Raw genomic sequence first — 24,539 nt, 5'->3', positions numbered from 1 at the left:
TCCCCAGTGCTGTTCAAGTTCAGTGTCCCAAACATGCCTCTGATCATGTGCCACACCTGCCTTGCCTCCAGGATACACCCCATGCACAATTGCATTACCCAAGAGGTTCTTTGCAGCCTGACTCCCTACATCTCCCACCTCACCTCCTGCTTTTCCCTCTCAGGCTCCTTTTGTTAAGACTGCCCCAAGTCCCTGACAGTTTCCAGGCATGATTCCATTGTGTGTCATCCTATCTCCTACCCTGGCTCCCACTGTGCTCTAAATTGTCATGCCATTTTCCCACCTCTCCACCTGTCCTGCCATTGCCCCTTCTTTACCAGGTGTCTTCCCACAGACACTTCTGAGGTGACCCAACAATACCTGCCCCTCCTGCCCAGACTGTCCTGATGCCTGCTAGCAGGGCTATACCTCAGAGCTGCTCACTTACGAACTTATCTGTTTCACGTGCCAACTCTCAGGTCACCTCTCTGTTACTTTCTGAGCTCTAGCTGCCCTTCCCCCCAGCCCTCCAGTCTGGCCAACTCCTCCTGCCCTCTGGTCTTCCTTGGCCCTGGAACATACTTGTAGGGGTTGGTTAGTAGTGGTTTATCTCGGTGTCTATTCCCTGTGAACCTGTGCCTCCCCGGAGGGAACTACCTGTTGGCAGAGATAGGAGCCGAGGGATCATCTGTCATGAGGGAGCTAACCTTCTTGGGGGAGACAGATGAAACATGAAACAGAGAAATTCCTGAGTAGCTGTGAGGTGTAACCCTGCTGGGAAGCACCAGGACAGTCTGGGCAGGAGGGCAGGTGCTGTTGGGTCACCTCAGAAGTGTGTTTGTGGGAGGACACCTGGGGCCTCCAAGAACCTGCCCTTTCTGTATTTGGGGATCATGACACACTTTGGTGAGCTTCACCTGTCTGATGACTTTTTGTTGGCATGGGCAGTATGGGATAAATTCTTTTAAGATTTTCCAATAATAATTGAGAGAAAGATTTTATTTTTCTGTGGCTTTTCAGATATTACTATGATACTGTTAATACATATGAAAACTCTTTCTCTGCCCAGTTTGAATTCTCAAAGGAACAAAGAATATCAGTCATTTCTAGTGTGTGTGGGTATTAAGAAGGCTATTGACTTCCCTACCCAGGTCAGACTGAAGTGGTTATTTTATTTGTAGGAGGAAACAATGCACATTAAAAGGTATTACCGTAAATACATTTTTGTATGTAAAATTTCAGCCTCAATTCTAGTTTGTAACATTGTAATTTCTCCCTGTCTCACATGCTTTTAGTGACATGTCGATTCATGCTGTGTCGGTGAGTGCAGCTGAGACACAGGCCATTGTAGACGAGGCCCTTGGGCTACGGAAAAAGAGGCAAGCGCTGATCGTTCGGGAGAAGGAGCCGGACCTGAAACTGGTGCAGCCCATTCCCTTCTTCACGTAGGTTGGCTAGTGTCTCTGGGAATGCTGGTTCGGCCAGTAGGCCCTGGTATGGTATGGGATACTACCCTGCACAGGAGGGAGAGACCTTGAGGCTTTACCATGGGTTGGTGATATGGATGGGGGCCGGGTGCACAGTGGCCAAATGGTTGGAGGTACATGTTTACTTGATTACTAAGAAGCAGGTCAGCTCTCTCTCAAGTACATCCAATCTCAGTCCCTTTTTGCAGTTGCTGTTCTTGACCCCAGCCACCTGCCACATTCCTGTAAGTCTTCTCTCAGCCTGCCCTACTTGGAAAGGAAACAGAAACTAACATTTGCCAGGCACTTGCCAGGAGGAAACTGATGCTCAGAGCAGTTAAATGGGGAGCCCAGAGACAGTCTGGACTTTCCTGCTCTCAAATCCTCCATGTTTTCCTTCTAAGGTCATGTGGGGTGCCCTGCAAGATGGGCCTTAATGTAGTCCTTGCCAGCCCCATGATGTGAGAGTCTCTCTTTGTCCAGGAAGGGCAAATTGGTATTGGCTGTTCCCTGGATTTGGGGTAGTTTAGTCCCTTAGTGAGCTCTGGAATTCAATTTCTGTGTTTAAAATGCTGACATGGAATCTTTAAGTTTAGCATGACTTAGCAGTAGCCTTCCATTTCTGCTCCCCAATCCCTCCTTCCACCCCTGCCTGCTTACTCTGAGGAAGTTCCTGCCTGGATCAGACCGACCTGACCTAGGTCCAGTCCTGGCACTCCTAATGCTATCAATTGGATGACTCTAGGGATATTAGGAGTCACTCCCTAGCAATGGGAAAAGCAACATCTCTCTCTTGTAGAGTTGTCATGATAATGAAATAGAATGTGTAGGGGCTAGCACAGAGGCAGCACGTAACACCCACTCAGGAAGGGCTGATCCATATTATTATGACTGGCTGTGAGTTTCAGCATGTGGAATTTCCCAGAAATATTTCCATACCCTAGTACAGAGATGGCCAGGAAGAGGGCTGTTCTTCAGGCTGCTCTAGGACTCCTGTCAGGTGCCCTTTCTTTGTATTTTGTCTTGATTAGGGTCCTCTTCCCATCTGAGTGTGTACTCCCCAACTATAGAGGGTTGGGGTTTTGGAAGGGCGTTGGGGTGCCTCCCTGTTACAGTGAAGGAGGAAAAGGTCTGAGAACACTAGAAGGGATTGTAGTAATGTGACTGGAGAAGAGAGGGCTGAGAACTGGCATCGTGGCCACCCTCCATCGTATAGGGGAGAGTTAAGTAGAAGCAGAGGGAGTTAGGCTCAGTAGTTAAATTTGGGATTTGGTTATTAAAGGAAGAGTGTAGATTCCCTCTCTGGTAGCAGAGGACATGATGCTTTTATAATAATCTCCATCTATTCCAGGGGTCAGCAAAACTTTCCCTTTAAAGGGCTGGATAGTAAACATACTAGTGTTTGTGGGCCATGTACAATTTATGTTGTATATTCTTTCCTTCTTCTTTTTTTTTTTTAAAAACACTTTTAAAATATGAAAACCAGCCAGGCATGGTGACTCATGCCTGTAATCCCAGTACTTTGGGAGGCTGAGACAGGAGGATCACTTGAGTCAATAATTCAAGACCAGCCTGGGCAACATAGTAAGACTTCATCTCTACAAAAAATAAACAAAATTAGCCAAATGTGGTGGTGCATACCTGTAGTTCCAGCTACTCTGGAGGCTGATGGGGAGGATTGTTTGAGCCTGGGAAGTCAAGGCTGCAGTGAGCTGTGATGGCACCACTGTGCTCCAGCCTGGGTGACAGAGCAAGACTCCATCTCAAATAATAATAATAATAATAATAATGTGTTGCAGGGCACAGTTTACCACCCTGGTTTCTTCAGTGCCTGGTAGACATGAGCAAGAGCAAGGCATGAGAAGGGAAATTGGTGTATTTAGGGCATTTGACACAACCCAGCCAGTGAGCAAATTCTTTCTGTCTAAATGTAACACTAACTGAAGGCAGGAAAAAGAAGAAATCCTTCCAGTCCTGGGAGCCTCCATTGTTCAGATTCTGGATTTTAAAGCCCTATCCTTTTTTTCTTTCTCCCCTTGAGACAGGGTCTCACTCTGTTGCCCAGGCTGGAATAGAGGGATACAGTCTTGGCTCACTGCAACCTCTGCCTCCCAGGTTCAAGTGATTCTCCTGCCTCAGCCTCCCATAACCAGGATTACAGACATGTACCACCATGCCTGGGTAATTTTTGGTATTTTTAGTAGAGATGGGGTTTCACTATGTTGGTCAGGCTGGTCTTGAATTCCTGACCTCAGGAGACCTGCCACCTTGGCCTCTCAAAGTGCTGGGATTACAGGTGTGAGCCACAGTGCCCAGCCTGAAGCACTGTCCTTTTATTCTTTTCTCAACATTTTCTGGATGCCAGCTCTCTGCAGAGCACTGTGCACTGTGCTGGGGGCACAGTGTGGCAGGGCCTGGTCCCTTGCTGCAAGTGATCCCATGGGTAGCCAGTCACCCAGAGAAGGGCGCACATGCCTCAAGCTGATGGGGGCTGTGAAGAGAGAAGCACAGTGCTGGAGGGCCTCTGAACAAGGTTCCTGCTGTTGTAGGGTTGGGGAAGGCTGGGTACTGGACCTGGGGTCTGGCTGAAGCACGGGCATTGGCTAGGCAGAGGGTTGTGCTGTGGGAGGGGCGTTGCATCTGGGCAGAGGGAAGCCTGCCCAAAGGCCCCATGGGATGTGAGAGTGTGATTTTGTTGTTTAAAGAACTGGAAGAGAGCTAATGTAGCAGGAGTGCAGGGGGTGGTGTGAGATGAGGCTGTGCAGCACCATGAAGCCAAGCTGAGCAGTTGGTCTTTAGCCTGAGGCATTAGAAGCCATTAAGGAATGGATAAATTCATACATCATAGCATACCACACAGCATAGTAGACAACACACAACCTTGTACCCAACAAAGAACACGCAACATAGAATGTAAAATGCAAAACAATAGACAGCACACAATATAACACGCCACACCATACCACAACAAAGCACACAACAATCTCCTGTTGCTATCCAGCAGGCTCCAGTTCATTTGGTAATCCACTGAAATGCTATTCCCAACAGGCCCTGCCTGTGGTCCAAGGTCTTATAGACTATATCCCTGTTGGTGGCTCTCTGCATAAAACAGATTAGTGGCAGCACAGAAGTGCCCCAAGTGTTTTAAAGATTTGACCTTCCTGGGGAGGAGTTTTTGAAGTGAGTCAGTGGATTTCATACCTGCCTAGTTGAGTCTAAAATTGCCTTAGGCCAAGATGCTCCTGGGGCTTCTGCTACAGTGAGGGGCAGGTGGATGCCAGGTCCCTGCTCCAGCTTTGGCTGCTGCGCCTTCAGTTCAGCTGTGTTAGACTCAAGATTTCATCAGTTATGACAATGATGAAACCTTGACTACCTTCCTCACCCCCATGGAGGTGGCAGCTCTGCTGCCACTGTACAGGCAGGCCATTTGGCCCTATGCTTAGAGCACTCCTTTGACAGGGTGCTGATCAGGTGTGGTGGCCCTCTCCCTTCAGCTGGAAGTGCCTCGGAGAGAGCTTGCTGGCCATGTACAACCATCTCACCACCTGTGAGCCCCCACGTCCCAGTCTTGGCAAGAGGATTGACCTGTCGGACTACCAGGACCCCAGCCAGCCTCTTGCATCCTCCGTGGTAGTGACACCAGTTAACGTGATCCAGCCAAGCACTGTCAGCGCCAACCCAGCTGTGGCTGTCGCCGAGCCCGTGGTCTCCTACACCTCTGTGGCCACAGCCAGCTTCCCATTACACAGTCCTGGTCTGTTGGAGACAGGTGCTCCTGTGGGTAAGCAGGCCCCCTGGAGTTGGCTTCTGGGGAGACCCCATTTACTTAGCTCAGCAGGAATGAAACTGTTGGGGAGCCCTGCCTCTCTAGAGAGAAGGGTCATGCTGGTGCTCATGACTCAAGTTTAAGTGGGAGCCCTCAGCACTACCGGAGCACCTTAGCCTGCTCACAGGGACACTGCCTGTCAGGGCCACTTCAGCTCTCAAGCCCCTGCAGTGAGGGGGAGGGGGAATCAGAGCTGCAGCTCCTGCTTTTTGATAGTTCCCCCAGGACCATTTCGTGCCTGGCTGCCACATTCTGGCATGAAGGTCACTCTTATCCACTTGTGATGTGGAAACTGGCAGATGTCCCATCTGCTGGTCCTGCTCTCTTGCTGACTGTGTACATCCTGATTTCTTTGATCTTAGAAAACAAAGTTAGCAAAGTCACCAACCAACATGTATATGTTTTATTGATTTTTATTATTGCTAGAGTTGTCAAAAAAATTTTGACAAAATCTCCCAAGCCTTTTCTTGATTCCTATGTCACTGAAAGAAATAATATCTGGCAGATATAGGAGTTTCTGAATGAACATGTACATGGTTGTTTCTTTTTTATTGAATCATACATAACATTCTTGTGTTGTCCATATAGTTCACACAATTCTTTTGCTCTTATATTACTGAGTGCTCAGGGGATCCTGGGTGGGGTCAGAGCCACCTCACTCTGTCCAGTCCAGGTGAGACCCTGAAGTTCAGCTGACCAGTGTGGGGGTGGGAGGGTAAGGGTGTTGCTTGCTTTGTAGCTGTGGAAAATAATCTTGAAATCTGGCTTGTGGGTCCTGTGAAGTCAAGAAAGGTATGAGAGTTAAGGGGTTTAAAATTAATTTTACTCAGGATTCTTTGTTGTTGAAGAAGAAATGGAAGATTTTTTGAATGTCAAAGAGTTTAATGCCAGTAGATTTATAAAAGAGGGAGATTGATATGTTTGTGCAGTGCATTTTTTCACCCCAGCCACTGTGTAAGATTTTAATTTGCATTCTTTGTGAAGGTGATATTTCTGGGGTAGATAAATCCAAGAAAGGGGTAAAACGGAAGAAGATTTCAGAAGAGAGTGGAGAAACAGCCAAGCGGCGGTCTGCCCGTGTCCGAAACACCAAGTGCAAAAAAGAAGAGAAAGTAGACTTCCAGGAGCTTCTGATGAAGTTCTTGCCATCCAGGTACTGTGTATTTTTTTCTGATTGGCGGAAACAAACCCACAGACCTCTAGCATATGCCATCAACAACATTTCTCATTCCATTGCCACCCTCTTCTCTGGACTCCTCCTTTGTGTTCCCATAACATCTGTGCAGATATCTGAAGCACAAATCTCACTGGAGTGGGATCTTGGATTTTTCTCGCTTCTCCCCACCTCTGAAATTCCTGAAGGTAGGAGCTGTGACTTATTCATCTTTTGAGAGCTAGAAGCAACATGCTCATGTCCCTGTGATTTTACAAGACACCTACTTGTTGCTGAAGGCGAAGGGGTACTGTGCCCTGGATGCAGATGCCCTGAAAACCTCATGGAAGGGAGCTTCCTCTTGCTTTCAGGGAGTCTGTGTCTACTTGATATGCTTCATGCTCAGCAGGATTCTCTTGCATTCTGATAAGGTAGAGGAGGAGCTTGTGAAGAATTCCTGGGTTTTACTCGTTCTTAGTGCTTCTCAGGAGCCTAGGGGACAAGCAGGTACCAGGCTCCCCAGAGCTGGGAGAGACTTGGTCCCCAATGCTACTTACTTAGGTTTTCACCAGTCCTTCTGCTTTTTGTCCTTACCTGCTCACCTCCTTCAGAGGCTTTAGGGTCCTCAATTTTTGAGCCTTCCTGGATTTTATGGTGCCAGTGTGTTGGTTTCTTAATACTCCCCTTCCTCCTCCCTTACCTGAGTGGAAAGGATTCTCTCAGCAGACACCATTCTTCATTTGCCCTGGACCATCTGCCTTCTAACAGTTGGTTTTTTTGTCTGCTGGAGTGTCCTCCCCTCTCTTCTGTCTTTGTGAGTTTATACGTTTTTTACTCCTTCATGGTTACTGGAGTGGAATTTGAGAGCTAATCATGTGTATTCAACATGCCATCTTTAAACAGAAGTTAAACTAGCTGTAGTTCTTTCTCATGACAGGTTATTTCAGTGGTAACAACATAAAAGTGGTAGAGAAGCCAGAAGCTTTAGGTGGATTGTAAATTTATTTTACAGCAAGATTCCTAATTTTCTTCATTTGTTGTCTTTCTGAGGTGAAGGTGAAATGCTTAGAAATAATGATTGTTCTCAGTACTTGATGCAGGACCAAAGTGGGGCTGTGGTGCTTTCTGATGAATTTTTCCTAAGGTGTGACACCAGGAGAAAGTTTCCCTTTGGAATAGTTGCAGGATTGTGCTTTGGTTGATGGTGCCAAGAGGTTTGAGTGACCCCATATTCCCCTTAACCCTGCCTTTTACTCCAAGTTCTTGTTCCCTAGTCCCATTCACCTGGAATGGTTTATACTTTCTTATCTTTATTTTGGTTGTTGGTTTCCTTTGTGGTTTGGTGTCTGCTCCTTTGTTGTTTGTGTTAGAGATGGGGTCTTGCTCTGTTGCCTAGGCTGGAGTGAAGTAGCACAATTATAGCTCATTGTGGCCTTGAACTCCTGGGCTCGAGGGATCCTGCTGAGTAGCTAGGACTGCAGGTGCACACCATCATGCCCAGCTGATTTTATTTCTTGTTTTTTGTAGAGATGAGGCCTTGTGTATTACCCAGGCTGATCTGGAACTCCTGGCCTCAAGCCATCCTCCTGCCTCCACCTCCCAAAATGTTGGGATTACAGGCGTGAGCAACCATGCTCAGCTTAGTGTCTGCTTCTTTGAATGGTTAGGCAAGTGCAACATGGTAGCTTCCCTGATGGAGTTGCCCTGGGAGTGTGTGCAATTTGTGAATGAATACATTCACAAGTTCCCTGAGTGTTTATGCTATAGGGGTTCTGGGTTAAGGGAACACCACAAGATTGGCTGAAATGGGTCCTTGGGGGGAGTTTGAAAGAATGGTGCCCGCCAGGAGAGGTGTACCCAGTCCTAAGGCTGGGCCCACCCACAGCTTTATGAGGAGCTATGGAAGGACCAAGTTCAGACTCCCACCTATCCATCCGCTTTCTTCCCTACTTGTTGGGCTCCCATGAGGTCCTAGAACATACTAGGTACTCTTCCTGCCTATGCCTTTGCACCTGTCCTTGTCCTGCATCTTTACATCGTCAGCCCTTCTCCTCCTGCAGTGTCAGCATGAACATCATCCCCTCTCAAAGACTTTCTCTGACCCTGGTCTCTAAAGCAGGGCTTTGACCCATAGTCTCAAGCACTCTGTTGTGATTGGTTCTTATTTGAAGATTTCCCTGGGACCCTCCAAGTTTTGTGTACCTGCATATTGGCTGTATCTCTCTAGAGGGTAAGCTTACTGCAGGCAGGATCTGCCGCACTTAGGGCTGCTGTATTCAGTGCCTAGCACACTGTCTGACACTTGGCTGGTATTCAGTAATCATCTGTTGATGAGATAAATGAATAAGTGAGAATACAGACCAAATGCTAGCTCATGAAGCCCTGGAGAGAGGCAGAGCCTCCTGGAGGCCTGGGTTCTGGACCCCACCACCCATTTATTTTAGCCGCCGTTTTCCTGGCTCAGATTTAGTTCCTCTAACAGGATGCTTGTGTCAGAACATGTGTTGTGACTTTGTGATTTTGGCATATTACTTGCAGGTTAAGAAAGCTGGACCCTGAGGAGGAAGATGACTCCTTTAATAACTATGAAGTCCAGTCAGAAGCCAAACTGGAAAACTTCCCAAGTATTGGGCCTCATAGACTGTCATTTGACTCAGCCACGTTCATGGAATCTGGTAGGAATCGGGCAATGTGACCATTCACTTTGGGAATTCTTCTTCCCACTATCCTATAACCTGCCTATGTTTTGTTCTGGGAGAATGGTCCTGAGGTGTTTTTTAGTGTGGCCAAGATTCTGCCTGGATTAGTCTTAGACCTGAGCCTTGTGGTCAGCTTAGAGGTCTTTTGAAACGTCCAGGCTCATACTTGCTGTGCTTTCTTATGGCCGAATTCAGAGACTTCACTTTGCAAATTGGATATATATAAGCACATACATACATCCATTGAGTGTTGAGTGTGTATCAGTGTATAACTGTTGAGTGAGATTAGTGCATATGGCAGCACTCAGAGGTCTGCCCTTTGATGTCCACCTTAGATATGGAGATTCAGAGAGGCTCGATCATAGCTGCTGAGGGCTGGAGCCAGACATTGAACCCAGTAGCCTGATCTCAGCACCACAATGTGGTATAGTGTCCGCCTGGATCAGATGGTAGAGGGAAGGAATGGTCTTTAATGTCCCAGAGAAAATGGGAGACCCTGGCATGGAAGATCCTCTTTATTCAAGTCAAGTTGTTCTTGCTCCCTGGGCAGAGAAACAGGACGTACATGAATTCCTACTGGAGAACCTAACCAACGGGGGCATCCTGGAGCTAATGATGCGCTACCTGAAAGGCATGGGTCACAAATTCTTGCTAAGGTGGCCTCCAGGCCTGGCGGAGGTCGTACTCAGTGTCTACCACAGCTGGAGGAGGCACAGCACCAGCCTGCCCAACCCGCTGCTGAGGGACTGCAGCAACAAGCACATTAAGGTTAGTGGGGGAGCCTCTCAAGGGCTGGTATTGAATTTGTACTATGGCATGGGGACAAGGATCTTGCATGGGTGAGGGACTGCTGTTGTGTTTGGCTGCATCTATTTGTGGGCCTGGAACCTGGGCTTTGGTGGTATTGAAGCAGGAAGTCACTGAACCTGGTTTGTGCCTAGAAAGCTCCCAGTTGGCAGAGTGAAGGATAGACTTGGGGGAGAGAGTGGGCTCAGGGGGCCGTCAAGAGGCTGCTGCCATGCCAGATGAGCAGTGGCTGAGATCCAGTGGTAATAGTGGGGTGCTGGATTGTGGTTGCAGAGCTGACAGGATGAACCGGACATTGGATGTGTGAGGGAATGAGAGATATGGGGAGGGCTTCTCGGGTTGTTTGCTGAGACAGAGGAAGACTCCTCAGGAGAAGCTGGAGGAAAGGGAAATATTTGGTTTGAGGTGCCAGGGAGACAGCATCTTGCTCTGTTGCCCAGGCTGGAGTACAGTGGTATAGTCACAGCTCACTGCAGCTTCAACTCCTAGGCTCGGGTAATCCTCCCACCTCAGCCTCCTGAGTAGCTGGGATTACAGCCGTATACCACCACATATTTAAATTTGTTTTGTTTTGTAGAGATAGGGGGTCTCGCTATGTTACGATGTTATGATGCAGTCTTGCCATGTTGCCCAAGCTGGTCTTGAACTCCTGGGCTCAAGTGATCCTAATGCCTTGGTGTCCCAAAGCACTGGATTACAGGCATGAGCCATCATGCCTGGCCTGTGACTTTTAACACTTAAAAAACAAAGCAAAAGCTAAGTAGGGTACTTAGAGAAGCATTGGGGGCCACCAGCAGTAGGGGGCTTAGCCTCATTGAGCCTTGTCTCCCTGCTGCATTCCACACCCCAGCCTCCTTCACCTGGTGCCTCCTGGAGCTCGAGGGAACACAGGGTGCTCTGGTCCCCTACTCCTTTTGGAGGTGGGACACCGAATGCTGAAGCAGGAGCACTGGGAGCATTCAGGGCTGCCTGGTGGTCTTTCTGACGGAAGGTAGAGGAGCTTATAGGTCAGCCATCCCTTGCTGGGCACCCTCCACTGGGATACCTTGGGACTACCTCCTGGCAGCTTCTGCCTACCAGGCCATGATCCCCTGGGGCAGTTGTGGAACAGCAGGAGGAACCAGGGCTTTGATCCCCAGGCAAAGTAGGCTGATGATCACCTTCCAGCTGTCCCCACTGGGCAAGTGCCTTCTCATCGCTGAGCCTCAGCTTCCTCAAGTGCCCTGGGAATGGTATGCCAGCTGCCCAGAACTTTTAAGGGTTCAGTACTGTAATTTGGATGCAGTGTCTGGTCCAGCACTTGGCAGGTAACAGGGCCGCCTCTTTGACAGAAGAAGAACCCTGAAGACAGGTCTCCCGGCCCTTCCCAAGTCTTATTCCAACATAGATCCATGTGCCTCTTTTTATGTCCTGGCGAGTAGTCACTGATTATCACTTATGAAATATGAAATGGCAAGTGGGTAGAAAGAAGAATATTTTTTATCAAAAAGTAAAGTTTAGTTTGGTTTCCTTCCACCCTCCCCAATCCCCCTCACTGTGGGGGGTTGGGGAGGGTGGAAGAGGCTTTGTGATGTTGTTCCTGGCCTTCCTATGCCTGTCCTACAGGACATGATGCTGATGTCTCTCTCCTGCATGGAGCTCCAGCTGGACCAGTGGCTGCTGACCAAAGGTAGAAGCTCTGCAGGTAGGAGGCATTATATATTCTGTGGCCAGGCTAATTTCTGAACCCCCAGCAGCTGGGAGAAAGCTGAAGTGGGGAGACTGAGTCATGACATTTAGACTTAAATCTGCAGTAGGCACATTTTCTGGGTTGGCTTGTCAGGGTTCCAGGGAAACCTCCTGGACACTTAAGAAGTGGTTAGCAGTAGCTAAGCCCCCAGAGGGAGCCACCTGCTTGCTTTTGCTGTTACACGAGATTGAAGGAAGTGGGATCTCAGTTTTGGTGGGACTGTTCAATGCAGTGCTTTACGTTACCTTCAGTAACTATCCCGGTAATATGGATTGTTCTCTCTCTCTCTTTTTTTTTTTTTTTTTGAGACAGGGTCTTGCTCTGTCACCCAGGCTGGAATACAGTGGCATGATCTTGGCTCACTGCAACCTCCACCTCCCAGGCTCAAGCAATTCTCCCACCTCAGCCTCCCAAGGAGCTGGGACTACAGGCATGTGCCACCATGTCTGGCTAATTTTTGTATTTTTTGGTAGAGATGGAATTTCACTATGTTGGCCAGGTTGGTCTCGAGCTCCTGACCTCAAGTAATCCACCCACCTCAGCTTCTCAAAGTGCTTGGATTACAGGCATGAACCACTGGGTTCAGCTTCATTCTGATTTTTAAACCACCACCTGGTGGAATGTGGATACACTCAATACTGTCTACAAAGTTACTCCCCTTGCCCCTGACTCTCGGGGGCTCTCTGCATATCTTTGTTTTAACTGGTCCAACCTCTCTGTTGCCTGCCACTCAGGGAGCTGTAGGGCGCTGAGGGTTCCAGGGTACCCCTGCAGATAGGGTGGGTGTGGCTAGGGCTGAGGGCAATTTCTGAGAAGCAGAATGGCAGTTGGGTGCTACACATGAAGTTGACTTGTTGGCCTAATGGTTTTCAGTTTCTCCTCGGAACTGCCCTGCTAGTGTGGTGAATGGCAGATTTGGACCTGACTTCCCAGGGACCCACTGCCTCGGTGACCTCCTACAGCTGTCATTTGCCTCATCTCAGCGCGACTTGTTTGAGGATGGTTGGCTAGAGTTTGTGGTCCGTGTTTACTGGCTGAAGGCTCGCTTCCTGGCACTACAGGTTGGTTCCATGGTCAGCTGCTTGGTGAGCATGCCCTGACACCCAGCAGGGTCGGCAGAAAACTGACCATGATGAGAGTGTGTGTGTCAGTGAGATGCAGTAGGGAATTCTCAGCATCTTAGACTTCCAAGTATGATACCAGTCTGTGAAGATCTTCAGCATAACCACAGAGCTCTAGAAGGCACCTAACCCTGCCTCTGTAGTCCCCCACTCAAGATTGTCCTGGCATCTTGACCCTTTGCTTACGTTTTCCTGAGAGAGCCTAAGCGAATGAACAGATAGCTTTCTAGAAGGGAATTATTCACCTGTTTTGTGAAAGTTCCGGGAAAGCTTCTCCTTAGAGCCTGGTCTAGAAGACCAGGATGGATTGGCTGCTACCTAGCACCATGCACATGGTGGTACCTGGTACACCGTAGTAAAATGAGTCAGGAGATTGCCAGGGACCATTTAGTCACTGTTTAATGTGAAGAACATTAGTTCTGGAATTAGGACAGGCCTAGCTCCTAATTCTGACTCTGCTCAAGTGTCCTCAGTGTTTTCGTCTGCAACATGGGGTTTATGATACCTCCCCTCACAGAGTTGATATACATTGTTCGTTCAGTCAACAAGTATTTACAGAGCCCGAGCTACTTGCCAGGATTTTCTTAGCGGATACAGCAGTAATTGGTAAAAACCCTGCCCTCATGGCCTCCATAGTCTAGCGAGATCAGGGGCGTGGGTCATCTGCCACATCATAGTCTTCTGCTTCTGACCCCCGAACTGTTTTCCTTCTGATCAGGGAGACATGGAGCAGGCCCTGGAGAACTATGACATCTGCACAGAAATGCTCCAGAGTTCTACCACCATCCAGGCGGAGGCAGGGGCTGAGCGAAGAGACATTGTCATCCGGCTGCCCAACCTCCATAACGACTCTGTGGTTTCCCTGGAAGAGGTAAGTGAGAGTGAGTTTTTGTTTGTTTGTTTGTTCCCCCTCCCCTCCCTGAGATGGAGTTTCACTCTTGTTACCCAGGCTGGAGTGCAATGGCACAATCTCGGCTCACTGTAACCTCTGCCTCCAGGGTTCAAGCGATTGTCCTGCCTCAGTCTCCCAAGTAGCTGGGATTACAGGTGCCTGCCACTATGCCTGGCTAATTTTTTGTATTTTTAGTAGAGGTGGGGTTTTATTATATTGGCCAGGCTGGTCCTGAACTCCTGACCTCAGGTGATCCACCCACCTTGGCCTCCCAAAGTACTGGAATTACAGGCATGAGCACCGTCCCTGGCTGAAAGGTTTTAAATGGTGTTTTCTTAGTCAAAGATTTCTGATTTGGCGTAGTTAGCCCAGGCCTGACCTATTTCTGAGGAACAGGAGAGCTTCCCACATGCTGAGCAGGGCCCCTGGTGGGAAGACAGGAGAGGCCTGGGAAAGGCTTCTCTAGCACACTGAGGTACTGCAGATCCCTGGTGGAAAGCAGGTGTGGGAGCTCTCACCAGCACAATTTAGAAGAGGTCATTGCTCTGCTGTCCTGGCTATGTGTGGCAGCCACCCCAGTGGAACTGGAAGGAAATACCAGCTGGAGCAAACCAGTATTGGGCTGGCCACGAGGCTGGGTCAGCAGTGTGTGGTATATATGCTAGGTTCCACCCAGGTGCCACTTTTTTCATTGTGCAGCGTCATATCCTGCTGCAGCTCTGCATCTGTGACATATCCACATTGGCTGAAAGTGGCCTTCAGACTCTAGTAGAGTTGTATATGCCAGGGCCTCATCAGGTCCTATGTGTAGCATGTGGCAACCTCTGGTCCACGCTTGCTGAGTCTGACAGCCTGATGTTCTGTGGTGCTACAAGACTGGTTCACTGAACTGTGATCACAAGGCTGTCCAAGTATCTTGGCAGATGCTTTCCTGGAATTCCTCTGCTTCTGGGTAGTTTTGGTTTTTGATGTGCTTGTTTTTTAAAGAATTGGATGCCTTGCCATTAATAGAAGAACTTTTAACGTAGACATTTAGTGAAAACACTGATGTATGAAGGAGGAGTCTAATTTTTTTTTTTGGCTGGGACATAGTCTAATTTTTATCCTCCTCATCTGAGTCTGATAAAAGCAAACACTGGCCAGATTCAGTGGGGCAGGGGCAAGCAGTTTACCCTCATATAGCATTTCCGGGCCGTTTTCAGATTGATAAGAACCTGAAGTCGCTGGAGCGGTGCCAGTCCCTGGAGGAGATTCAGCGGCTGTACGAAGCAGGCGACTACAAGGCTGTTGTGCATCTGCTCCGCCCCACTTTGTGCACCAGTGGGTTTGATCGGGCCAAACACCTGGAGTTCATGACTTCCATTCCTGAGAGACCAGCCCAGCTGCTTCTGCTGCAGGTGTGTGCCGCCAGTGCCCCTCACACCCGCTTGGACCTTCTTTCCTTTCTTGTTTGTGTTTATTCTCTGGGGGCTCTGTGGTAGTTCTTGAGAACACATAACTAGAAGAAAGTGGATGCCAAAACCACTAAGCCCCCAGGAAGATGATAGTCAGAAAATATAGTCAAGACTAGGGGAAAGTTAGAACCAAGGACTGCAGGTTCTAGGGTTTTGCATGGCTCAGGGTGAGGCCCACACTTAACTCAGAACTTCTGCATGGCAGAGGAGGAAGGAAGGATGGTCAGGTTATCATCTGTCTAATCTGTCCATCCACCTGTTTTTTCATCCATCTCGTTTTATATTGCTTTGTTTTGTTTTGTTTTTTTGAGACTGAGTTTCACTCTTGTTGCCCAGGGTGGAGTGCAATAGCACCATCTCGGTGCAACCTCCACCTCCCGGGTTCAAGCATTTCTCCTTCCTCACCCCCCCAAGTAGCTGGGATTACAGGATGTGTCACCATGCCCAGGCTGGAGTGCAATGGCGTAATCTCGGCTCACAGCAACCTCCGCCTCCCAGGTTCAAGTGATTCTTCTGCCTCAGCCTCCCAACTAGTTGGAATTACAGGCATGCGCTACCACACAGGGCTAATTGTACTTTTAATAGAGATGGGGTTTCTCCATGTTGGTCAGGCTGGTCTCGAACTCCCAACCTCAGGTGATCCGCCTGCCTCCCAAAGTTCTGGGATTACAGGCATGAGCCACCATGCCCAGCTTTGTATTGCTTTTTAAGTTAACTATTGGGTAAATATAAAAGTGGCTAAAATATCTGTACACTGTGATATTTTAAAATCAAGATAAAATAAAGACCCATGTAGTTGAAGAAAAAGAACACTAGCCTTGTGTTTGAAGCCTCATGTGCTCTCCTGAATCCTTCTGTGCTTCTGTTTGGCAGGAGGTAAACCCTTACTAGGAGGAGCCTTCCAGGAAGCTGGCAGCTGCTGGGTGCTGGGCAGTTACTCAACCTCTCTGAGCTCAGTTTCTCATCTCTAGGATGGGGATGACCAATGTCCTTAGCTCAGAGTCCTGTTGTAGGGATTACACAAGTTAATGTATTTTGGCACCATGCCTGGCACTAGCAGGTGCTGTGGAGGTACTGCTGTCATCATTGCCACCATTCTCAGGAGGGTTGAGTTGACACCGAGATAAACATGGAAGATAATACGTAAAATATGCTTAGTGGCATTGAGTCCTGGTCCCTTATGTTTCATCCTACTAATCACATTGCGTTTATTATCTTATTGGGTACTTCTGCTTCAGTTTGGAAAGAGTCCGGTCTTCTCCCAGTCTTTTTGCACAGATTCCGTGAAGCATTTTAATCATTAACACTCTTGAACTGGGAAATAGTTAAGAGTTGTGACTGTGGGAACAAATGGAAGCAGCTCAGTCTTGGGGAAAGGGGTGGAAAGGGTTGGTTTGGGGAAGCAGGAGGGAAAGCGGGGTGGAGGGAAGAAGGCTCCAGCTCCCTGGCAGAGGAGGTCAGTTGGGCCCAAGCCAAGATCACAGGATGAGATGTGTGTGACCTCAGTTACCTGGCAGGCTGCAAATTGGCCCAGCATGGCTGTGTGTGGGAGGGACAGTCAGTATACCAAGAAGGGTGCTGGGTGTGAGAAAGTGGGAGAGGCCAGCAGTCTCTGTCTCCATAAGATGGCCTCAATGCTCAGATCTTGTCTTGCTCTTATTGTCTTCTAGAACAGCTGGATGTGGCAGGTTGCCCCGTTGCTGGGGCAGAGCTGCTGCTTGGCCGGACACTAAGCCGTGATAAGGGCTGTGCCTGAGGTCTGGGCTGAGTGCTGTGGAAGCTCCTGCTTTTTGTGAATTAAGAACTCCTGATTATTGCCCAGTTTTGAATTGAGTGTGTTTTCTTATTGATTTGGAGTGCTTTTTGTATATTAAAGATAGCAATCTTTTTCTCAACAAATCTTGCAAATATTTTTTTCTAGTTGTTTGCTGTTAAATTGCAGCTTTTAATGTTTTTTCTTGCCATTTATAGAAGTTCTGAATTTTTATGCTGTCAGATCTTTTGATGTTTTTATACATGTGTGATTTTGTTCATTGTTAATTGTGGTTTTTGTTCCTTGTGCTTGGACAGTCCTTCCAAGAGTGGAAAAATATTCATCCACTTATTTCAAACACATGGCTCGAGCTTTTATGGGGTACCTGGCACTGGGCCAAGAGGAAGGCTACTCTAAGGGAGCCCATGTTCTAGAGGGACAGACAAGAGACCCATCAACAGAAAGATAAAAAGAAAGTTTCCTTTTGTTTTATTCCAGCAGTGTTAATGTTTTATGTTTTGCATTTAATTTGCTTCATTTAGCTTTTCTCAAATGGGACATTGAACTTGGAATCCTCTCCTGTATGTGTGTGGTGGCGCTTTCTCCCAGTTTAGGCAAGCTGCCTATTATGTTCTTCAGTATAATTGGACAGTTTGCATCTTGTTGAGTTGACTCTTAGTCCTTAATATTTTTGGTTGCTATATTGAGCATAATCTTTTTGTTGTTCATTATCTTTTCCAGGTATTCCTCCATTGCTGGCTTATAGGAATCCTGTTGATTTTTTTGTGTTTGAGTCTAGGTGCTTTGCTGAATTCCTGTTATTTCCTGTTATTTTCTGTCTGGCTTGCTTTATTGTGTTTGGTTAGATGATTGTGTTGCCCAGTCGATCGTAATTTGGTCTCCTCGTTTGTTGGTGTTTATTCTGCATTTTTGCACTTTCTGGCCTTGAGCCCTGGAGATTGTGTCATATTTTAGAGCACCATTGGTAGGTCCTTGTCTTGTTCTTGACTTTCACAGTGACTCTGATTGCACTTAATAGTCTCTGTTGTGCTGGAAAATAATCCTCTGGCTCTCATATGTTGGATATTTTAACCAGGAGGTATCAGCTCAGGCTTTGGACCCCTACATCAGCACCCCATAGGCACCCTCACACTGCAGGGGCCTCCTGGTAAAGGGTACTGGCTTTTTCTAAAGAAACACAAGCACCATTTTCCTGGCAATCATGGTTTATACATGGGGGGAGGTTTTGATGTGTGTTCAGATATTGCACCACATTCCAAAGGCAGTTTCAAGTATTTGACTCCACACCTCTTGGTGTCACCTCAGAGAGTGGCAGCTGCACATGTCAAGGTTGGGAGGAGCTGCTCCTGAGCCTGGGCTGTGGCGAGGTTAGAGCCCAACGGGGCACTGGGCAGCAGGTGCTTCCTGCAGACGTAACACGCGGCCCACCAGATCTGTGAATTCATAGACAGGCTGTGTTTCCCCATGCATCGGCACAGTGATGAAAGAGAGATCCCAGGCGTTTAAATGGGTCGTATTCTAGGGCAAGAAGAAAAAGGAGCTTTGCAAAAGCAATGGCTTCCAAAGAGAGGCTTTTAAAATAGAAGTAACAGTTTAGTGTGGTGTTCTGAGAGCTCTTCCGTGTGCCAGGCACTGTGCTGAGTGTAATATGGACATCAACTCATTTAATGCGCACAGTGCCTCTGAGGGGATGATGTGGTGGCTCAGGCTCAAATGGCTTATACATTGGCCCCACCAGGGCACCTGGAGAAGAGGGGCTCATAGAATGACTTTAGCGTTGCCTGGCCAATTGCCTGCTGTTGTAGCCTCAGCTGAGGCCCTCCTCCACTGAGATAGTCCCTCCATGGTAGTCTGCCCCTTCCCTGCTGAACCCCTCCCAGAGCCCTGGCACTAGATGGTCACAGTGGCTCTGGGGAGAGCTGACAGGTGTTGGGGTCCCTGTCTGACCTTGACTGTGTCTATAGCCTCATTCCCAGCATCCCCACTTTATAAATGGGGAAGGTGAGATACAGAAGTGAAGCCTTTCTGAAATCTCCCTGGCTGGTGGCATTCTCTGCTGCCATTGCACACAGGCCACCAGACTGCCCCTCCAGGTGCCTCTGGGCTGCATGAGGCTTATGCTGTGCTGGGGCTCATGCTTCCCTTTCTTTTGCAGCTCCTTATCTGTTTTTCTTCAGTTGTTCTTGCTCGGGCCCGAGGCACTGGGCAGATGTACTGAGCTCACTGTGTACTTCCACCTGGCTCCTTTCCGTGCTAGGACTCCTTGCTCCGGCTGAAGGACTACCGGCAGTGTTTTGAGTGTTCCGATGTGGCCCTGAACGAGGCTGTCCAGCAGATGGTGAACTCAAGTGAGGCTGCAGCCAAGGAGGAGTGGGTGGCCACAGTGACCCAACTGCTGATGGGCATCGAGCAGGCCCTCTCTGCGGACAGCAGTGGCAGCATCCTGAAGGAATCATCCTCCACCACTGGCCTCGTGCGGCTCACCAACAACCTCATCCAGGTAAGGCCTGACTCCTTCTCATCCTGCCTTGCCCCAGCAGGGATGTCTCTGATGTCCCTCTTCTTCAGTAGTTCATAGCTTTCACTGCTAATTAGACACCCAAAGGGGTCATGATGGCTTCTTTGGCTGGAACTTTCGGCCCCTGAGGAGGGGTTAGTGCACAGGCTGCAAACCTTCCTGGGGTTGGTTGGATCTGGGGATTAGGGACAATATAGCACTCGGTGCCACAGGGTTCTTCCAGACCATTGGTCTCAGAGGGAAGAAATTACCTCAGTGAGGAGGCCCTGGTCTGCCTGCAGTGAGCTAGAGGCAGAATGGGAGCCCAGGCCAGGACACTCCAGCACCCCATGCCATCCTGGAACCTCCAACTGAGGGGTGGTCACAGTACCTTGCATCGTCCAGGAAGGCTTCAAAGCAGAGAATCTACTTCTGAGGCACTCTGGGCTCTCTCCTCAGTTCCTGCTCAGGCCATCAGCAAGTCCTGCCAAATCTATATCCTCACCCCTGCAGCCTTTGTTTCTCCCTCTTGTCTTCATCTTTCTGCTGTAGTCCAGGCCACTGCTGCTCTTGCTTGAGCTGTGGCAGCACACTCACCACAGTCTCCTCTGCCCCCTCCAGCCGCTGTCCAGCCACAGAAGCACCTTTCCAAAACAGAAATATGAATGTGCTTCTCCTTCACTTAAAACCCTTCATGTTCCCTTCAGGTTGTGTGTCACCTAAGGTACACTGAGCCCCAGCCCTGTCTCTCCCACTGGTCTTCTGCTCTCTTGGCCGCAGCCCTCCTGGGCTACCCTCTGGGGTCCCTGCCTACATGCCTGTCCTCTGCCTCCACTCCTCGCCCTCCCTGGTAGTTGGACACACCACAGGCACTCACCTGGAAACCCCCTCTAAAAGGCTCTCCCCTGTCTGCCCCACCCCTCCTCTGTGAGCCACTGTGGCTGCATCTGTTCTCATCATAGCAGCCATACTGATCCTTTGCACTCGTGTAGCTTGTCCATGGCTGTCTTCTGTCTGTGCTCTCAGCTTCCCCATGCCCTGTTCACAGGACATAGCACATAGCAGGTACTGAGGGTATCAGTAACTACATGTGGCATGAAGGAAGGTGGTGTGACTCTATCTTTGGACACTCTGGGCTCTGTCCAATGACATGCTGAAGATCTGCTAGGTTACAGTGCCCACATCAGAGCAGTGGGAGTGGGCAGGCAGCATGTATCAGCTCCCCAAGAGGCCGCCTGCCTTGCCCCAGCCTGCCCTGAAGGCTTACCTTGCTGTGACATTTCTGGTCTCTCCTCCCCACCCCCCGTCAGGTCATTGACTGCAGCATGGCCGTGCAGGAGGAGGCAAAGGAGCCCCATGTCTCTTCAGTGCTGCCCTGGATTATTCTACACCGAATCATCTGGCAGGAGGAGGACACCTTCCACTCCCTATGCCACCAGCAGCAGCTCCAGAACCCAGCAGAGGAAGGTGCACAGACAGTGGGCACAGTGGGGATGAGCTCTGACTCTCATGTCTTTGCCCTTGTCCTCTGCCCCAGGGCCCTGGACCTTATCCAGATGTTGTGAGTGGGGCTCAATCCACTCAATCCAAGGATTTGCATGTGCTTGAACACAGGCAGAAGTGTCCCTGGTTCCTCCCTCAGGGAGCTTACTGTGCAGTGGGCGCAGGAGGCCGTGTGGAGCATTGCATGTTTGGTGCAGGTGGCAGCATGGAGGGAGTGACAAGAGGTGACTACTTATGAGGAATGCTGACACTACTCCAGGAGGCCTTGTACCCACTAGCTTCTTTAATCCCTATCACACCCCAAGGGATGGTAAGCCGAGGGCAGCATGGAGTGAGCACAGATTCCACGTCCCAACTGTCACTTCTTAGATGTGTGACCTTGGGCAAGTCATATAACCTCAGCCTCTGTTTCCCCATACCTATATTGGGAATAATAGTATCTATCTCAGAAGGTTGTTCTGAGGATGAAATGAAATAATAAAGCCATGAATCACCATGGTGAGTCAGTGCCTGGCCCATGGTGGGTGCTGAGTGATGAGAAGCCAGGGAGGGCGAGCTCCAGACTTTTAATGGAAATGGCACTGGATCCAGGGTCAATGCAATGGTAGAAAATGTGCTGGATTGAAGAAACGACAGTATAACAGCCAAAGGACACGTAAAGCAAAGATTGCCTATAATTTTCCCAGATGGATCTTTTTTTTCCATTCTTTATTTTCTTGCGTTTGCTGTCCAGACTTGGCCTAATGCACATCTAGTTTTTGTGCAGTTGTTATAATTATACATGTCTATCGATGCCTGTATTCAACTAGCATAAAGTTAAGTTTATTGAAGATTTTTCCTCAATAATTTGTAAAACAAGGAAAGTGGAAAGGAAAGAGTCATCCCTATTCCAACTGTTCACAGAAACCCAGAGTTAACATGTGGTTTGTCTCCTTCCCTTCACACTCTCTATAATTTTATTCACTACTCAGAAATTTATCAGCTGCTCACGACATGTCAGGACTCTGAATAGGACACCTCTGGGCTTGATAGGTTTGTGGTAGTGGGAAACGGATCAGCTGTCTAACAGCACCAAGCTGGCGTGACGGACTGAGAGGAGAGCACCTGATGCTGCCTATGGTTGTGGGTGTGGGTAAAGTTGAGCACTGATGGAAGAGCAGGAGCAGAGGAAGACATTGGGGAGGCAGAGTGGGGGCCAGGGAATGAGCAAGCCTTAAGTCAGATAGGAGAGCTGGGGCTTGGGGATTGGACAAGGGAGGAGGGGCCAGATTGCAAAAGACTTTTATTCTCTGTTTTGAAAAGCTGTTGCTCCATTTTGCTCCATTGTTTTCATCATGCTGATGAGAGGTGTATGCTCTATTGAACCATACTCCGGGCTGAATCTTTAGTTTGGCTGCACTACTTCATTCTTACAGGTCATGCCATGATGAATACCTTATGTATACCTTTTTGCTTCTACTCAATTGATTTTTTTAGGATAAATTTCTAGCAATGAATATCTTTAGAGCTCTTGACAGTTACTACCTCTGGTACCTCATTGTTCTCCAAAATGATTTTAGTGGTGAAAAAGAATTAATATTTACAACTTATAAGTGTTTGTTATTTTTCTTAGAAAAATAATACAAAAAGACTTCTGGATTGAAATTCTCCTTTCCCTCAAAATGATGCAAACAAAAATTAGTTTTCAAAAAACTGCTAGTAGGTAAACACGGAGAGAATAGTGAAGTACCTTAAACTTTGAAAAGTACATCAAAGGAAAAAAGAGAAAGTGAGGAAAGGAAGGAAAGGAAAGAAAAGAAAGATTCTGGTGGAGTGGCAGTAGGTGTCTCTGCATGTCCCTCAGCAGGAGGACTGAGGGAAGATAGCAAGTTGACCAAATCCTGGGACATATTATTAATATTCTCATCTGTGGAGAGTGGGGTGAGGGGGAAGCTCTTCCATCCCTCCTTAGCCTTAGCAGAGGCAGGAAGAGCCGCAGGGTCCTGCCATTTTTCAGTGAGCAGACTAAGCTGGGGGAAGGGGCCTTGGAGTAAAACACTACGGTTAAATAGTGAGGGGCCTGGTGAGGACATTATTGCCCAGGAAAAATAATAGTAGTTATCACATATTGAATCTTCTGGAAGCAGATACTAAGACAGGGTTTATTAGGAAGGCAGAGGAAGAAGGATTGGGCTTTTGAACTGACAAACACAATGAAACAAAAAGGAAAATCGCAGAGCTAAGGAAAACACTGCAAACCAGATCTCACCATTATAAAGTCATAAATGCAAACAGCAAAGAGCAGAATGAATATGACAAATTGAAATAATTGATGCAATTAAGAGTCAAAAGCAGCAGGGCATGGCGACTCAGGCTTGTAATCCCAATGCTTTAGGAGGTCAAGGCAGAAGGATTAGTTGGGGCCAGGAGTTTGAGACCAGCCCAGGCAATGTAGTAAGACCCTGTCTCTACAAAAAGTAAAATTAAAAAAAAAAATTAGCCAGGTGTGGTGGTGGCACCTGTAGATCTAGCTACTTGGGAGGCTGAGAGGGGAGGATGACTTGAGCCCAGGAGTTGAAGGCTGCATTGAACTATGACTGTGCTGCTGCACTCCAGCCTGGGCAACAGTGAGATCTCATCTTAAAAAGGAAGGAAAAAGTACAAAATAAATTTCACAAAAGAAACTTATTTTTAGTGGCTTCTGACATGTCCTGTCCTGATCCACTCTAAAAATGCTAGTTACGAGTCATTAATGGATTATGACCCAGAGTTTCACAAATACCAAGGGATCTTTAAAAACAAGTAGTAGTTCTAGTGGTAAACAAATGTGCAACTGGAATTCAGTAGTTCTTTTTCCTCCTGTTTTACTCTTTTTCTTCTGTATTATTCAGGTAGACCTAAATCTAAGAACCTTTAAGGCCAAGTGCTGTGGCTCATACCTATAGTCCCAACACTTTGGAGGCCAAGGCAGGAAGATCTCTTGAGGCCAGGAGTTTGAGACCAGCTTGAGCAATGTAGTGAGACCCTGTCTCTGTAAAAAATAAAAAAATTAACTGGGTGTAGTAGCTCGTGCCTATAGTCCCAGCTACTCAAGAGGCTGAGGCAGGAAGATTGCTTGAGTCCAGGAGTTGGATGGTGCAGTGAGCTGTAATTGTGCCAGCTGTACTCCAGCCTGGGTAACAGTGAGACCCTATCTTAAAAAAATTTTTTTACGTTAAGAAATTGCATGTGTATTATTATAAATTACTTTTTAAAATATTTTTATTATAAATTTTATTATAAATTTCCATTATTATAAATTATTTTCCTGTCATTCAAAACGCATCAGATATGCACAGAAGGATGCGTCAACTGAGATTTACTAGACATCAGCATTGGTTCTCTCTGGGCTGGTATTTTGATGAATAAAGTGTGCTCCTCTATATTTTCCTATGTGCCTTGAATTGTGTTTTGTTAAGTGTATAACTGGCTTTAATAAAGCCAGTCAAGTCACTACTCATTTAAAAAGGCAAAAAAAAAAAAAAAAAAAGTGGGGGGAAAAATCTGTGATCATGTTGGTGAAGACAGAAAAGCCCAAAAAGAAGAGACTGAGCCAGCCGTGCGCGGTGGCTCAAGCCTGTAATCCCAGCACTTTGGGAGGCCGAGGCGGGTGGATCACGA

At 47.9% G+C, this 24,539-nt stretch overlaps 1 protein-coding gene across 7 annotated transcripts in view; it reads left to right on the top strand.

Moving 5' to 3' along the window:
• The window catches only part of CABIN1 (calcineurin binding protein 1), a 157,664-nt gene that overhangs the window by 32,323 nt on the left and 100,802 nt on the right, over positions 1-24,539 (top strand). For 6 of the 7 annotated variants that reach the window (XR_004262242.1, XM_032256649.1, XM_032256648.1 and 3 more), the window contains 11 exons: positions 1,275-1,424; positions 4,940-5,226; positions 6,256-6,424; positions 8,963-9,099; positions 9,674-9,891; positions 11,536-11,614; positions 12,533-12,720; positions 13,499-13,651; positions 14,875-15,069; positions 19,158-19,400; positions 20,708-20,864. Coding sequence is in view for 6 of the 7 variants with exons in the window: in XM_032256649.1 (XP_032112540.1) it covers positions 1,275-1,424; positions 4,940-5,226; positions 6,256-6,424; positions 8,963-9,099; positions 9,674-9,891; positions 11,536-11,614; positions 12,533-12,720; positions 13,499-13,651; positions 14,875-15,069; positions 19,158-19,400; positions 20,708-20,864 (1,976 nt within the window). In the remaining variant the exon portion in view is untranslated. The remainder of the gene's footprint in view (positions 1-1,274; positions 1,425-4,939; positions 5,227-6,255; positions 6,425-8,962; positions 9,100-9,673; positions 9,892-11,535; positions 11,615-12,532; positions 12,721-13,498; positions 13,652-14,874; positions 15,070-19,157; positions 19,401-20,707; positions 20,865-24,539) is intronic. The other variant, XM_032256650.1, reaches the window with a different exon arrangement.

Source organism: Sapajus apella, unplaced genomic scaffold (assembly GCF_009761245.1).
Source record: "Sapajus apella isolate SASKATOON/1434 unplaced genomic scaffold, GSC_monkey_1.0 scaffold95, whole genome shotgun sequence".
Lineage (NCBI taxonomy): Eukaryota > Metazoa > Chordata > Mammalia > Primates > Cebidae > Sapajus > Sapajus apella.
This window is presented reverse-complemented; position numbering and strand designations above follow the sequence as displayed.